The 15,993-nt window shown below is 43.3% G+C and overlaps 1 protein-coding gene across 1 annotated transcript in view; it reads left to right on the forward strand.

Moving 5' to 3' along the window:
* MFSD2A (MFSD2 lysolipid transporter A, lysophospholipid) overlaps positions 1–14,614 on the forward strand; it is a 47,508-nt gene extending 32,894 nt beyond the window's left edge. The window contains exons 9-14 of the mRNA XM_068268793.1: positions 2,448–2,531; positions 3,018–3,101; positions 5,063–5,175; positions 6,910–7,053; positions 10,071–10,247; positions 13,538–14,614. Of these exons, the coding sequence (XP_068124894.1) occupies positions 2,448–2,531; positions 3,018–3,101; positions 5,063–5,175; positions 6,910–7,053; positions 10,071–10,247; positions 13,538–13,592 (657 nt within the window). The 3' untranslated portion in view covers positions 13,593–14,614. The remainder of the gene's footprint in view (positions 1–2,447; positions 2,532–3,017; positions 3,102–5,062; positions 5,176–6,909; positions 7,054–10,070; positions 10,248–13,537) is intronic.
* The last annotated feature ends 1,379 nt before the right edge of the window (positions 14,615–15,993 follow it).

Here is a 15,993-nt window from a genome sequence, read left to right on the forward strand (position 1 = left end):
TGTGTAGTACAGGTAATTTTATAGAATAATAGCAAAGAAAGTCTTATTTCTATTTTCAGTTATATAGCTCTTTTACATGCGATTCTGATTTGCGATTTTTAATCTGTACTGCATGCTGCGTATTTTCTGTGTTTTTCTTTTTGTTTTGATAACATCCATGGAAAATCTGAATCGCAAATCAGATTTGTAGTGTGCAGGGGGCCTCAAGGTGGCCACACACCATACATTTTTTTTTTTAAATATCTTTCCAATTCAAGAATTGCAATACATTTTTCTGACTGGTCAGATTTTTGAAATGTTACAATGTACCACACACGTTTGTAACACGTTTTTTACAATTCTAAAAAAAAGATTGAAAACTCTAAATTTCTTGGGTGTACATATTCATAAACTGACAATTTACCACACACCATTCAATTTTTATATAAATTGATAAGAAAAATCCACCACTCCCGATCAACTTTTATTGAATAAAAACGGGGAAATCCTTTCAGATTTCTTGCTTAAAGAGAATCTGTACTCTAAAATTCTTACAATAAAAAGCATACCATTCTATTCATTATGTTCTCCTGGGCCCCTCTGTGCTGTTTCTGCCTCTCCCTGCTGCAATTCTGGCTTGTAATTGCCATTTTTATGCAGTGTTTACAAACAAAAAACATGGCTTCTAACCAGAGTGTGATAGCCTGAGAACAGCTCTCTGTGTGACTCATGCAGAGCTTGTGTATAGCTTCTGCCAATGACAAGCAGTGCTGCACATTCCACACATTCCAGCCTGAGCCCGACAGAGCCGACAGAGGAAAGAAGATAATATTTATTACAGAGACAGTGCAACTAGAAAAGGCTGCAGTATGGCAGAGCACATTAGAACAGGTATAGGAACTTATAGGATAGAAGAAATAAGGCTCAACATTTTGTTAGTCTCTTTAAAAGAAAAAAAAAAAAAGCTTTATATCTTTTTGGAAAATCGGATAGTTTTTATCGAATTGCCGTAAAAATTGGATCATTTTATTGTATTGTGTGTGGCCACCTTAAGGGCTCGTTTCCACTGTTGTGACGCGATTTCGCCGGCATTCCGACGCTTGTAAAAACGCATGCGGATGCGTTTCCGCATGCGTTTTTACCCGCGATTTCGCGTGCGATTTCGCATGGCAGGGTGCCATGCGAAATTAACCATGACACTGCCAGGGCAAAATAACATTGAAAAAGGTGCGAAATCGCGGGTAAAAACGCATGTAACAAACGCATGCGTTTTTACTATTAAATACATTAGCGGCGATTCGCACGGATTCCCGACGCAGGCGAATTCTGTGGGTCCCGTCGTGCAGATTTGGCCCGCCGCCAAATCGCTCCTGCACGCCGCACATGTGGAAACGGCCCCGGCCACTTCAATGTACCAAGCGAATCCGCATCTCGTCGCCGCATGCGGATTCGCTATGGTGGAAACGAGCCCTAAAACAAACAAACAGTGAGACGGGTTGAGATAAATGCTTCAGAAAAGAACACTGCCCTCTGACTAAATTAGTCGGAGAGCTCCGAGAAACTCTCTTCCTGTACTGGAAACTTTCTTCCTGTACTGGAAACAATACAATATGAGACTCATATCTGTGCTACTAATGCTCTATTTTTTAGCTGTTCTACACATACAAATCATTATATTATAAGTTTATTTTCACGTCAGACTCCCTTTAAAGTGTACCTAAACCAAAAACAAGATTTTGGAGGAAACGCCTGTCCAAGTACCCTACCTTCCGTTATCAATATTCAGCTGGTTTTTCGCCGCTCCTCAGTGGCTGCAACTGTTGTAAGGCAGAGGTTTCGTTTCAAAACGTCATCAAATATGGCACCTGAACCTCTCTTACTTCCTGCGCAGAGCGGCTGACAGCGGGAATCTCCTTCTCTGCGCTCATGCACTGTTCAACTTCAGTGCACAAGCTGAGCATATTGATGCCTCAACTTGTAGATACCTCATTAGAGGAGAGAGAGATTGGCGCTAAGGCCCAGGAAGGTCTTTGCGAAAGTCAATGAGTCTGACTTATCGACTGGCCAGTGGATGGGGAACCACGGAGGCAATTACTGAGGACGGAGGGGAAAAAACAAAAGTGCAGACATTGCCATAAGTGCCTGCTTAGCTTCAGAATGATATAAATTTCAATGAAATGACATGTTTGCAATGGTTTAGGTTTCTATTAAAGCCCATCTGAAGGCATGTTTCTAAATAGACTATAGCTCAGTAAACAGTGTTTAGATATCACCTTTGTGTGTGGAACACTACCTTACTCGGCTAAACAAATCTTGCCTCAAACTATTATGTTTTACAATGTATTATATCATGAAAGACATGGTTAAGATATAGTTGCAATGAGCTGTTGGTTAAATACAGCATAAATCATAAAAGTGAGCGCTAAGCCTAGATTGAAAATTAATTTTCCATGCTTTTTGTTCTGCAGCTTCTGGAAGGAAACTTTGCACTGTTTCTAACCTACACCCTTCACCTGCGTAAGGACTTCCAGAATATCCTGTTGGTTGTAATGGTGAGTGCAAGAGCTGATGGGGGTATTTATATATCAGTGTAAGGGGATTCTCTGTCACCAGTGTCAGGCTACTGGATTCACTAGTTCACGTCTCTGCATATAGTCAAGCCTTAGTCTTGTAAAAGTCTCAAGTTCTGTACTGCATGCTGTTATTTCAGAAGTAGATTTTAATGCTGAAACGCTGATTATATCTACAACAGCATTTCTCTTACTGATCCAAGTATTTAACATTCAAAGTCAAGTACACACAGCTTCTTTTGTTCTGTCAGCATGGAGACAGAAAGCCATTGTAAGCTGGCAGATATAATATTCATGGCCATCTCCCTCCTCCCTTCCCTCCATGGCTGACGCCTCAATGCCCTGCAACTGTGTTGCACACAAATCTTTGTGTTTTTTTTCTCACTTTTATTGCCTACCTCCTTTTCCTGACTACTTTCACTAAGCACTAGAAAGGCTCACTTATTCTTCTGCTGTTTCCTCCCACAGGTTTCTGCCACTCTTACAGTTCCCTTGTGGCAGTGGTTCCTAACCCGCTTTGGAAAGAAAACTGCTGTCTATGTTGGGATATCGGTGAGTAGAAGAGTAATAAAATCTACGTAACTGTGGAGATTCATGAAAGCAGTGACAACATGTACTTGGCACAACGCAGCAGCATACAGTGGAATGTCAAGCATTTTGCTAGCAGCTAGGGTGAACTTCTGCTGCCCTCCAGTGGTTGTTTGAAGTAGAAAAGCGACACAAGAACTTCTGACACATCTTCTCTGGAAATTGTTAAACCAGTTCCTACAGATGAGGGTGTGGCCCAGAACACACCTATTCCTTTGATACAGATAGCCACATACTTGTTCAGGTTCCCCTTTCTTCTTCCTTTAAAGTCTCTATTACTACCTGTATGTAGAAAAGCATTAACTGCCAAATATAGCATTATATTATGGCCCATGAAGTCAGCTTGCGCACAGTGATTATTTACCGGAAGGAACAGGTCAAGCTCTGTGACCAGACGTTTCTTGCCCTTTTGTAGGTAGTAGTATACATTACTGCTGGAGGCAAAAAGTAGTAGATTGCTACTCCACAAATTGGGTGATGGTATTATATTGTGTATACACTGTCTTCTGGATAACATTTATATGGATTGCTTCGAAGTGTAGCAGAACCATAGTAATGTTGTTTCAATTATGACCTATAAATCGGTCCTAAGCAAAGTGTGTAAAATCTGTAAATATGATGATTTCATCAGTTTATAACAAATAGAAGATAATTTTAAATATGTGGGTGTTATGGTTACTGCACTTAGCATCTTGGGATTTGCTGTATTCAGGCCCAGATTTACCTCACAGGAGCCTATAGGCACAGATGTCCTGGCATCTTAGACTTTGCCCTACATGAACCTACGAACCATCACAAAACTGCACCACAAGTGTGCTGGCTGGCCTAGCTGTCCCTTCCTTTCCTTGCCCATCATAGGTAGCTACAGGTGTCCCTTAGTTTTAGGAAGCCAGAAGTACCCTCAACAGTAAAGGGGCCCATACACCTAACGATTTTCCCGCCGATATACAGCAGATTCGATCACTGTGATTGAATCTGCTGTGAAATCGTTGCACAAACGCTGACAGAACGATCGATTTCCCTCCGAAATCAATCGTTCCCATTTATCCGTCCATGCGGAAGATTTTGCTCGATTGCCGGCAGGTCGAGAGTGCATCGATAGCGGCGTTCGAATGCCCGACCGACGCTAGCGGCAATACATTACCTGCTCCGCGGGTGCGAGTCCCCCTCTGTCCCTGCGGCTTTTTCTCCGCGCTGGGTTCCGGAATCCGGACCGGCTGCAGCTTCATTGAACTTTCTGTCCCGGCAGGAAGTTTAAACAGTGGAGCGCCCTCTACTGTTTAAGCTTCCCCGGACAGGCAGTTCAATGAAGCTGCAGCCGGTCCGGATTCCGGAACCCAGCGCGGAGAAGAAGCCGCAGGGACAGAGGGGGACTCGCGCCGGCCGGAGCAGGTAATGTATGCGGGGGGTGGCAGCAGCGGCAGCTTCACAGATTGTGATCGGTTTCAGGCTGAAATAGATTCACAATCTGTTTGCAGTAAAGGCAACCATACGATCCCTCTCTGATCAGATTCGATCAGAGAGGGATCTATCTGTTGGTCGAATCTGATGGCAAATTGACCAGTGTATGGCTACCTTAAGTAGCTAGAGATACCCCCAAGTATTAGGCAGCTAGAAGAACCTCAGTATTTGGTAGCTAGAGGTGCCCCTGACTGGAGGGATATCTGGTCAGTGGAATGCTGAGAGCTGGGTGAGTAACCTCTCGTTTACACTCTCATCAGGACTCTGCATAGGGATAGAGGGAGACACTCTGGCAGGGGAGTGAGCTGCCTTTCCATCATGAGGCCTACAGTGCCTTATAGTAAATCCAGCGCTGGCATATTAAATAAGCTTGTGAATATTTATTAGTAGAGCTGATTGCCACACACAATTTGTGTAAGATTTTGTATTGTTCTATGCAGAATATTCTTGTTTTTCTCTTGCAGTCTGTTATCCCTTTCCTGGCTGTCACTGGCTTTGTACAGATAAACCTTGCAGTTAGTTACATTGTTGCAATAGCTGCTGGACTTAGTGTGGCTGCAGCCTTCCTGCTTCCATGGTATGCTACAACTCTTTTATTTTGCTGCATTTTGTTATTTGTTTTACATTGCCTCCTAAAGGAAAGCCTGAAGTGAGAGATATGGAGGCTGACCTTTTAAAATAAACACTGCAAGTTGCCTAACTGTCCTGTGCATCCTCTGCCTCTAACCACATGCTTGTTTCAGGCGTGTGTTTCAGACAACACTAAAACCAGAAAGATCAGGCAGCTAGTATTCTTTAAAAGGAATTAAATGTCAGCCTCCATATGTTTCTCAATTCAGGTTCCCTGGAGGTTTTAGTTTGTTTTACTAAGGTAAAAATCACAACAAAGTTGGTAAGGTTCTGAAATGAGAAGACAGCAGAACACATTTTGTTTGCATACAACAGGGGCTCAGGATCTTCCTTGGACTGCTCCATCAGCCCAATGACCCACAAATCCTCAGCATTCATTTTACTCTTAAGATCAACTATTCCTTTGGTATGGAAGAGCCAGTGCAGAAGGTCTCATGCTATTTCCATGTATTCCATAAACTCCATGAACACTGGATAGGCTACAGGAATTGTAAAAGGGGGATGAAAATGAGCAAGTAGCAAGAATTTCTAGTCTGACTCTGTGGCTAGTCCTGCAATACATTTTGCTTTTTACGTCAGAGTATTTTTAAAGTTTTAAATTATAGCTTATGCTGGCAATACAGGGGGTGATAACAGCTTGATCCACCAAGCAATCTATTACTCCACAAATGACATACAATAAGGTTAGAGTAATGGCATATGAATTGCTGCTCTTTAGCCAACAAATGTAAACTGCTGACTTTGTAACCTAGAAGCTAACGGGGCATCTGTACAGCCTCAGCCCACACTGTTGACTTAAGGGTAGAGACCAGATCCCTTCTGGCCAACAGTCTTTGTACGTGTGTAGGAGGCCTAACTGACCCTCGGAGTAGCTCTTATACAACCTCCACCATTATTTCCCAACTAAGGCTTTTTTGAATGAAACCAATTAACTCAAGTCATTTTTTTGCAATGATTCAAAGTGTGTTAAAAAAAATAAACCAAATAATAAACTATAAGCCTCCATTATAGTTTGTTCTGTTGCATGTACAAACATCAGAGTTGGTGTAAAACAGTCAGAATGTTTAAAGAGGAACTTAAACTAAGGATTAAACTTCATCCCAGTCAGTAGATGATATCCCCTTTCCCACAATAAATCTTTATCTTTTCTCAAATAGATAATCAGGGGGGTCTGTATGACTGATATTGTGGTGAAATCTCTCCCACAGTGTGATGTCATGACCATGGTCCTGACAGTTTGTCTGTGAACCTCATTGCATTGTGGGAATTGAAAACTTTTTCCAACTGCCAAGCAAGCGAGGTCTCCCTCAGTGCATAGAACTCTCAGTAACGAATATTATGTACATACCACCTGGCAGAACTAGAGATGTCACCACCAGTAATAAATTTCAGAACATAGATCGGAGAGAGGAAAGATTTTGCAATGGGCAAACAATGACTAATCTATAGCTGAATATTATAAAAAATAAGCCATTTTATTCATTGTTATTTTCTCTACAGTTTCTCTTTACGTCTCTGTATGGCCATTTAAACTGACAGATCTAATATGTACTTTTGACCAGAAATAGCATTGTGACATTTCTTTACTTTTAATTGATGTTGTTTTCCATTCCATCAATTTTATTGTCCAGGTTATTTATGTAAACCTTTTTTTTTATATCTGCTTTATTTTATGTTCCAGGTCTATGCTCCCTGATGTAATTGACGACTTTATCCTGAAGAACCCAGAATCTCCTGGACATGAAGCCATCTTCTTCTCTTTTTATGTCTTTTTCACCAAATTTGCTTCTGGGGTCTCCTTAGGAATATCCACACTCAGCCTTGAGTAAGTATGATGAAAGAGACAAGCCTAATTCTGGTGCACTGGTGGAACTTGTAGTTATCCCACAATGTTTACCCTGGTACTGCTAGTTAGCCCCTCTCCAATATTTGTTACATAAATCAACCACCATAAAATGTCCTACTTTTCATGTGATTTGTTTTCCCATATTAATCAGGAAGGCTTTGGGCGGGAGGTATGGCTTCTTGGTGCATGCCACGTAGTGCCTGAACTGGGCACTGCTGTAGCCACAATGCTATAGAGTAGGGGTCAGGAACATTTTTGTCTGTGAGAGCCATAAACGCCACATCTTAAAATGTAATACAAACTGGGACAATAGGGCTCACGTCCCTGTTGCCATGGTGATGTGTATACAGTTGATCCGCCGGGCAGCGGAAGTGTCAGGCACGTCTTCAGCTTCTCTTGAGTTTCAGCAACATCCGCAATTTCCCAGAGAGACAGACAGGAGAAATACACAATTAGCTAGCTGACTTGGGGGTTGATTCACTTTGTAGGATGAGATCCCCGCACTTTGGCCAAATAGGCTGCCTGTTAACCACTTGATGACCCACCCTTTACCCCCCCTTAAGGACCAGCGCTGGTTTGATTGATCTGTGCTGGGTGGGCTCTGCAGCCCCCAGCACAGATCAGGGTGCAGGCAGGGAGATCAGATTGCCCCCCTTTTTCCCCCCCTATGGGGATGATGTGCTGGGGGGTCTGATCTCTCCTGCCTGCTGTGGGTGGCGGGGGGGGCACCTCAAAGCCCCCCTCCGCGGCGAAATTCCCCCTCCCTCTCCTACCTGCTGCCTCCCCCTGGTGTTCCGGGCTGCACAGGACGCTATCCGTCCTGTGCAGCCAGTGACAGGATGTGGTCTGTCACATGGCGATCCCCGGCCGCTGATTGGCCGGGGATCGCCGATCTGCCTTACGGCGCTGCTGCGCAGCAGCGCCGTACAAATGTAAACAAAGCGGATTATTTCCGCTTGTGTTTACATCTAGCCTGCGAGCCGCCATCGGCGGCCCGCAGGCTATTCACGGAGCCCCCCGCCGTGATTTGACAGGAAGCAGCCGCTCGTACGAGCGGCTGCTTCCTGATTAATTAGGCTGCAGCTGGCGACGCAGTACTGCGTCGCTGGTCCTGCAGCTGCCACTTTGCCGACGCACGTTATGAGTGTGCGGTCGGCAAGTGGTTAAGTGACTGGCAGCCTATTGGGCCGATCAAAGTGTGGTGATCTCATTCTACAAAGTCACTGGACCTGACAGGATCCAGGGTGGGACAATTGGAGTGGCGGTTAGTGTTGGGGGGAGCGTGAGTAAGTTAGTACATGCTACAGCAGTAGCGTGCACTGCTTTTAAAATTTTACTTCCGCTGTCGCACTAAGCTGCGCTGCTTGATCAGTGTAGCTTAGTGAATCAACCCCTACTGATTTGTCTGTGAGCCAGATGCAGCCATCAAAAGAGCCACATCTGGCTCCCGAGCCATAGGTTCCCTATACCTGCTATACAGCGTAGCCCCCGCAGCCATAATTCGGATTACTTAACCATCTGAGTTGCCACGAGTTGGAATAGTAATCAACACTGCCCTGAATTTCACCGGCCGCAGGGTAAGCTGTCATTTGGCTCCCCCTCCACCAAAGTGACCGGGCAGCAAACTGATGTGCGCTTTGGACGTCCCATACAGAAAAAGTCCATCACTTTTCCAGAGTAAACCCTTGCTGAAAAATGTCTTTCTTCTTTTCTAAATAAAGTAATAGTCAACAAGATTTTGAGAACTAAGGCCACATACACACATCAGACCATAGTCTTTTGAAAATGAAAGATCACAGACCAATCTTACCACCCTTCATGTAGTATGAGAGTCATACTCTACACAGTCTTTTCTATGGAGCTGAACTCCCCATCAGAAAAAAATCTTTGCAAGATGCTGCACACACAGATGCTGTACAGACACAAAAGATCTGTTCCTGCCAAAAATCCATTCCTGCAAATTGCAATGATAGTCTGAGATCTGCAGATCATCATACACACATGATTTAACTGACATTCATCTGCAGATCAGATCCACCAGGATGGATTTTCAGATCTGCAGATGACTGCTTGATCTGCAGATGAATGTCAGTTAAATCGTGTGTGTATGATGATGTGCAGATCTCAGACTATCATTGCAATTTGCAGGAATGGATTTTTGGCAGGAACAGATCTTTTGCAGATAATGATCTTTTGTGTCTGTACAGCATCTGTGTGTGCAGCATCTTGCAAAGATTTTTTTTCTGATGTGGAGTTCGGCTCCATAGAAAAGACTGTGTAGAGTATGGCTCTCATACTACATGAAGGGTGGTAAGATTGGTCTGTGATCTTTCATTTTCCAAAGACTATAGTCTGATGTGTGTATAAACCTTTAGTGTTAGAAATTTACCTTTTCCTCCACTAAAAAGTTAGTCCCCGCCCTTACAGTGTTAACATGGAGAATGCAAGTTCAGAAGATTTAGCATCTCTAGTCTACCTAAGTGGGTAACCGCTGAGTATTGCTCTCTGGGATAGGATATTTGTAGTGGAACCCTGGCTACATCTTTACTTTGTCTTATGCCTGCACAGAGTAGAAAAACCTTTTCTGGCTTTATGTTGTAGTTTGTGTGCCCAATGAATAGATATCCGCTAAATCTTACTCAGGTGATGCAATGGATTTGAGATGATCTCTGTAATAAGAACACAAACAATAAAAATGTGACTTGTTCTAAGCCTTCCTAACATCACAAAAGGAGACTCCCTTTTTTGTACTTTTTATCCTGTCCATCCCAGATAGACATTCACTCCTTCCTGCTGTGGGTGACACAACCTAGATTACAGTGAAATCTCTGTGGGTGACAGCAATGGCAATAAAATCCTGAGGCTCCAATCTTTCCCTTTTCTGTAAAAAACAAAACAAAATGGCGGACGTGGCACTTTGGAAACGAGGACATGCAGTCCATGTGCTGTTTACAGGCAGCCTGCAGAGCGCACACTTATTCTGCTTTTCTCATCAGTTTCGCAGGTTACCAGGCTCGTGCCTGCCAGCAGCCAAAGGAGGTGGATTTGACACTAAAGTTATTGGTCTGTGCTGCTCCTATTTTTTTGATATTTGTTGGACTCGTACTCTTTAAATTGTATCCAATTGATGAACAGAAAAGAAAAGAAAACAAAAAGAATCTGCAGCTTCTCAGGTGAGTGGTAAATGGATCACTTGGTAATGTTACCAATCTGAATGCACATGTTCATACAGGAAACATTTATACAGTACTAAATCTAGGGCATCTGACCTTCTGTAAAATAAAACTGCTGTAGCAGTGTGCATGCAGCTACACAACCACTTATTGCCGTGGTCTGATATAACAACCATGAGCCCTGCAAAGTCTTGCCACCTAGTAACAAATCCTTATTAAATCCAAAATTATTATTTACATATACATCATTACAATAGAAATGTAATGTTTACTACTGCGCCAGGAATGCAGCAAAGTAACCTCAAACATTAGACCAAGTGCCCAGACTTTGGGACTGTTCTCTCTGGAGTCTTCTTATCACCTGAGCCCAGGCAAAGCTACTGAAGATAAGTACAGAGATATGTTCATGCTGGATCCACATACCTCTGTGCTTTTCTCTCCTGGTTTCCCCCTGTAATCCCAGGAATAGGCAGGCAGGATTACTGTGATGTTCCCTCTGATCACCCTTCAGGAGTAGTCATGGTGACCGTAGAAACAGGAAACAAGGAGAGGAAAGGACAATGCACAGAGGTATGAGCATACTGCACACCACGGTGCTTACCTTAGCTAGCTTTGCCTTGGGTCAGGTATCCTTTAGCTACACTGCAGAACAATCCCAATAGAGCCAGCAGGTGGCGCTATAAACAAACATTACACTTTCATTTGTGACCTTTAAAGGACACCTGAATTCTTGCACAGGACAGAAGGAAAACATAGAGAAATACACTCTGTATGTATTTAGAGAGTTTAGCTTGTCTGTGACTAAGCACAAGTTGTAAATTGATCTCTTCACTGTGTCACCTGACTGCCATGGCAGATGAGCTCATTTGAAAGAACAGGTTGTGAACAATATGTCTGCTTCCATTTAAAGCAGGAAGTGGAAACTGTGCAGATTTATTGTGGGATTAGTATCAACTGTAACAAAGAAATGTTTTTCTTTAAAGGTTATTATGCTGTTGCGTATGTTTTTTAAAGCAGAGAGGAAGTTCAGAGTTTAAGTCTGCTTTAAAGGACACCTTAAGCGAGAGGAATATGGAGGATGACATATGCATTTCCTTTTAAACAATGCAGATTGCCTGGCCGTCCTTCTGATTACCTGCCTCTGAGGGCCCGTTTCCACTTGTGTGGTATCTGCGCCGAATCCGCAGAGTTTCCCCACAGGCAAATCGCACGGGGAAACTCTGCCATAGGGAGTAATAGCGCCGCCGGCCTAGTCATTTGCTCTAGCAATTTAGCCGGCATTTTCATCCGAAGTTGTGCGGGAGGCTGCCAATCCCATAGCCATGCATGGCACAGCTGATGGGATTCGTCTGTGTACCCACAGACCCGGAAGTGCCGCCGCGCGTCTCGCAGACGCTTCTGGCACTAGTGGTAACGAGCCCTAATCCTTTTAGCCTGCGTCAAGCATGCAAATCAAGTTGTCAGACTGAGTCTGATAAGATTAGCTGCTTGCTTGTTTCAGGTGTGTGATTCAGACACTACTGCAGCCAAAGATCAGCAGAGTTGCCAGGCAACTGGCATTGTTATAAAGGAAATAAATATGGCAACCTCCAAATGCCTCTTACTTCAGGTTCCCTTTATTAATGTCAAGAAGTTTTGAATCCGGATGATAGTTTATTGGTTAACTTAGAGATAAATAAGAGCAAGCTTTCGGCTTTTGAGCCTTCGTCGGACTGAATCCCGTATGCTTAAAATACAGCTATATACATGCAACATCAGACGATAAAAGGATTTTTTTTAGGAAACATAAATGCATGTCATTATGGTGCATTAATTGAAACAAAACATCCAGATGGTTTCAATTAAAGGGATACTGTAGGGGGGTCGGGGGAAAATGAGTTGAACTTACCCGGGGCTTCTAATGGTCCCCCGCAGGCATCCTGTGCCCGTGCAGCCACTCCCCAATGCTCCGGCCCCGCCTCCGGTTCACTTCTGGAATTTCAGACTTTAAAGGGGAACTGAAGAGAGAGGTATATGGAGGCTGTCATGTTTATTTCCTTTTAAGCAATACCAGTTGCCTGGCAGCCCTGCTGATCCTCTGCCTCTAATACTATTAGCCATAACCCCTGAACAAGCATGCAGCAGATCAGGTGTTTCAGTGGTTCAGACTTATAAGTCTGATCTGACAAGACTAGCTGCATGCTTGTTTCTGGTTTTAATCAGATACTACTGCAGAGAAATAGACCACCAGGGCTGCCAGGCAACTGGTATTGATTAAAAGGAAATAAACATGACAGCCTCCATATACCTCTCTTCAGTTCCCCTTTAAAGTCTGAAAACCACTGCGCCTGTGTTGCAGTGTCCTCGCTTCCCCTGATGTCACCAGGAGCACACGGCGCAGGCACAGAGCATACTGGGCTGTGCCTGCGCAGTACGCTGCTGGTGCCATCAGCGGGAGTGAGGACACGGCAACGCAGGCGCAGTGGTTTTCAGACTTTAAAGTCTGAAATTCCAGAAGTGAACCAGAGGTGGGGCCGGAGCATTGGTGCGTGGCTGCGCGGGCACAGGATGTCTGCGGGGGACCATTAGAAGCCCCGGGTAAGTTCAACTCATTTTCCCCTGAACCCCTACAGTGTCCCTTTAAGGCATCACAATGACAAAGCTTACTATTATCCATCTCTAAGTTAGCCAATAAATGGTATCATCCTGATTCAAAACTTCTTGCTTCTACTGATTGCTAACCATGATACAATATTATACTGCTTTATTAATGTCATGGTTTAAAAATGCAAAAACAAAAAACTTTTTGGGCTCGTTTCCACTGTTGCAGTGCGGAATTGCCTGGATTCCACCGCAGATGAAATCGCATGCGGATGCGTTTCCGCATGCGGGTTTCCCCGCGATTTCGCATGGCTAAGAAGCAGGCGAATTTAACCATGTCACTGCCTGTGTAAATTTTAATAGCATTACATGCGAAATCGCACGTGAAATTGCATGACAAAGCCACATGTGATTTCCCTATTAAAAGCATTGCAGGCGATTCGCCCGCATTCCTGCCGCACGCAAAATCTGACGGCTCTGCCGTGCAGATTTCCCCCGCACACCAAAATGCACCCGCACGACGCACAAGTGGAAACAATCCCATCCACTTGTATTGCCTATGCGCTATAGTGGAAACGAGCCCTTTAAGTTTTTTTTTTTTGTTTTTTTTTACTTGTTTTAGTACCATTAAGATATTGATTACTACGCTAACTTTAAGATATGCATATGCTTCTCTACTCACAGAATGTTCCTTTATCTATCTTTTCCAGAGAAAGCGACAGGGACTCGGACTCAGACTCCATGGAACATGCAAGCAATTTATGACAAAGGCCCAATACCCTCCTTTAGTTTACATTCAATTCTTGAGACATTCAGTTTACCCCATTGGGGGTAGGTAGCAGCCAATGAATGAACTTTCTGCACTGTGCTCTTAAGAATTACCCTTCTGGGGACAAGTGCCACCCCTTGGTGCTATGTGTGCTTGGAACACACAATGCTGCAATTCTGCTGCAGTTCTACTGAATATTGCACTAACATAGGGCAAACATATTAATTTAAATGTAAATTTGCAGAATAGTATTTGTACATAAGACTTCATGCAGGATAAGTGGACAATGTAGAAATGTAATTTTGTTCAATACTGTATATGTGATTGAGAAGTGGTAACATGTCTCAGCAGGTTGTACATTGTGAGGACCGCCTGCAAAATGCCAAACACTGAGATTTAATAATGTATGTATGGCGATTAATAGTGGGTGTTTGTGTTTTAATGTATATGCTGCTGTATATTATGTTAATTTGGCAATGTACATATGTATTTGTAATGTGTGTGTATATAACAGAAATGTTGCCTCTTGAACATCCGTAAAGATTTAATATAAGATATTTATTTTACATAAACCTTATGGGTAAAACATGAGACTTTTTAAGTGTATTAAAGTACCATATTGCCAAAAAGGCATTTTTTTACTCCAAGAAAACGGTGCCCATAGTGGTGATGTGTTTGGTTGCAGTATTAATGGTTAGTACTGACCTAACTGTTGACCTGTATAGCATTGCTGTATTAAGAACTGAATGGTGACATAAAGAACAGTCTGACTGTTTGCCATTGTATATTTATTATTATACCTGTTTGTAAGATCTTCTACAGGTTTGGCAATTTTTGTTTTTTATACTGGTGTCAAAGTTTGTGTTCCCATGGATTTGTGCCAATGTTAATGTTTGTATATGTAGGTATGGGAAATGGTGCCAGCAATGATCAGGAAATCATGTGCTCCTGACTTGAGATCTTTGTGTAATCTGAAATATGACGCACACATGTGTATAAACTTATCAATTTAAACTGATCCGTCTTTATTTTGTACTTTCTTATCCTAAAACTGTATTATGAGACTCTCCCATGAGGAGATGGACTACTCCAAAACCTGTCAGAATTTTACAACCTACTGAAAGTGACAGCAATGTAGAAAAAATAATTTATGGTGCATTTTACTCTGGGATAAATGTATATTTTATATTTGTGCATACAGGTTTATTGTGAATCTTCAATATTTAGCAATAGTGGACCTGAGGCTGGGGTGCATGCTGTTTTAAAGTGAACCTGAGGTGAGAGTTATATGGAGGCTGTTATATTTATTTCCTTTTAACCAATACCAGTTGCCTGACTGTTCTACTGATCCTCTGTCTCTAATACTTTCAGCCCTAGACCCTGAACAAGCATGCAGCAAATCAGGTGTTTCTGAACTGACGATTAGCTGCATGCTTGTTTCTGGTGCACTTCAGATATTACTGCAGCTAAATAGACCAGCAGGGCTTCCAGGCAACTGGTATTGTTTAAAAGGAAACAAATATGGCAGCCTCCATATCACTCTCACCTTGGGTTCACTTTAAGAAGTGTTTATTTAGTTGGAAAAAATGAACATTTCAGGGATAAATTGTAAACATGTTCGCTGTCAAAAATGTAAAATAATACATCTCTAATCACTGCACCTGTACTGACCCAGCAGTTTTGCATGCTGCTGAGACACAGCAGACACAGGCCAGCATACACGAGTGACTTCCCATACAGTTATTAATGGCCTAGTGCTGTGCAGGTCTGTTTGCATAGAGTGCAATGTCTGATGTTCACACTGCATGCGTTCTGGACCTGTGCGGTCCGGGAACACATGCTGCATGCATTTTTGTAAAAACGCGTGGCTGTCCCATTCACTTTTCAGTGATGGGATCAGCCACGCAATGCACACAAACGCGGATGGCGTGCGTTCGCATGCGTTGCGTTCCGCATGTGTGGCCATCCGCGTTGTCATAGGTCAGTTCAGGCACCCTTTAAAGTAAACCTAAAGTTCCATGCTTGCCTCAGTAAGGGGAAGCCTCTGGATGCTCCTGAGGTTTCCCCAATCCTCATCACCCCCTCCACTGCTGGTTGTGACCAGCTCTGATACTGCGCAGGCCATGCTCTGCGTCTTTGCAGTGAAGCAGCGCTTGTACACAGAAGGGGGGGGGGGCGGGGGAAAGAGTGTTAACTTCAGGCTTAATTTAAGTTTCAGATCACTGTATAGTCCCAGATCAGTACATGCTGTCCATTTCTTCCACAGCTAGAACAATTTGCTTTGTTACAAATCCGAGACAGCCTAGGTACATTTTAAAAAGTTTGGGGCTCATGTATTAAGCATACCAATGTCCGATCTGAGCCTCTTTCTGCTTAGTCACTGCTTTCCCCCTGATT

The sequence above is a fragment of the Hyperolius riggenbachi genome, chromosome 2 (assembly GCF_040937935.1).
Source record: "Hyperolius riggenbachi isolate aHypRig1 chromosome 2, aHypRig1.pri, whole genome shotgun sequence".
Lineage (NCBI taxonomy): Eukaryota > Metazoa > Chordata > Amphibia > Anura > Hyperoliidae > Hyperolius > Hyperolius riggenbachi.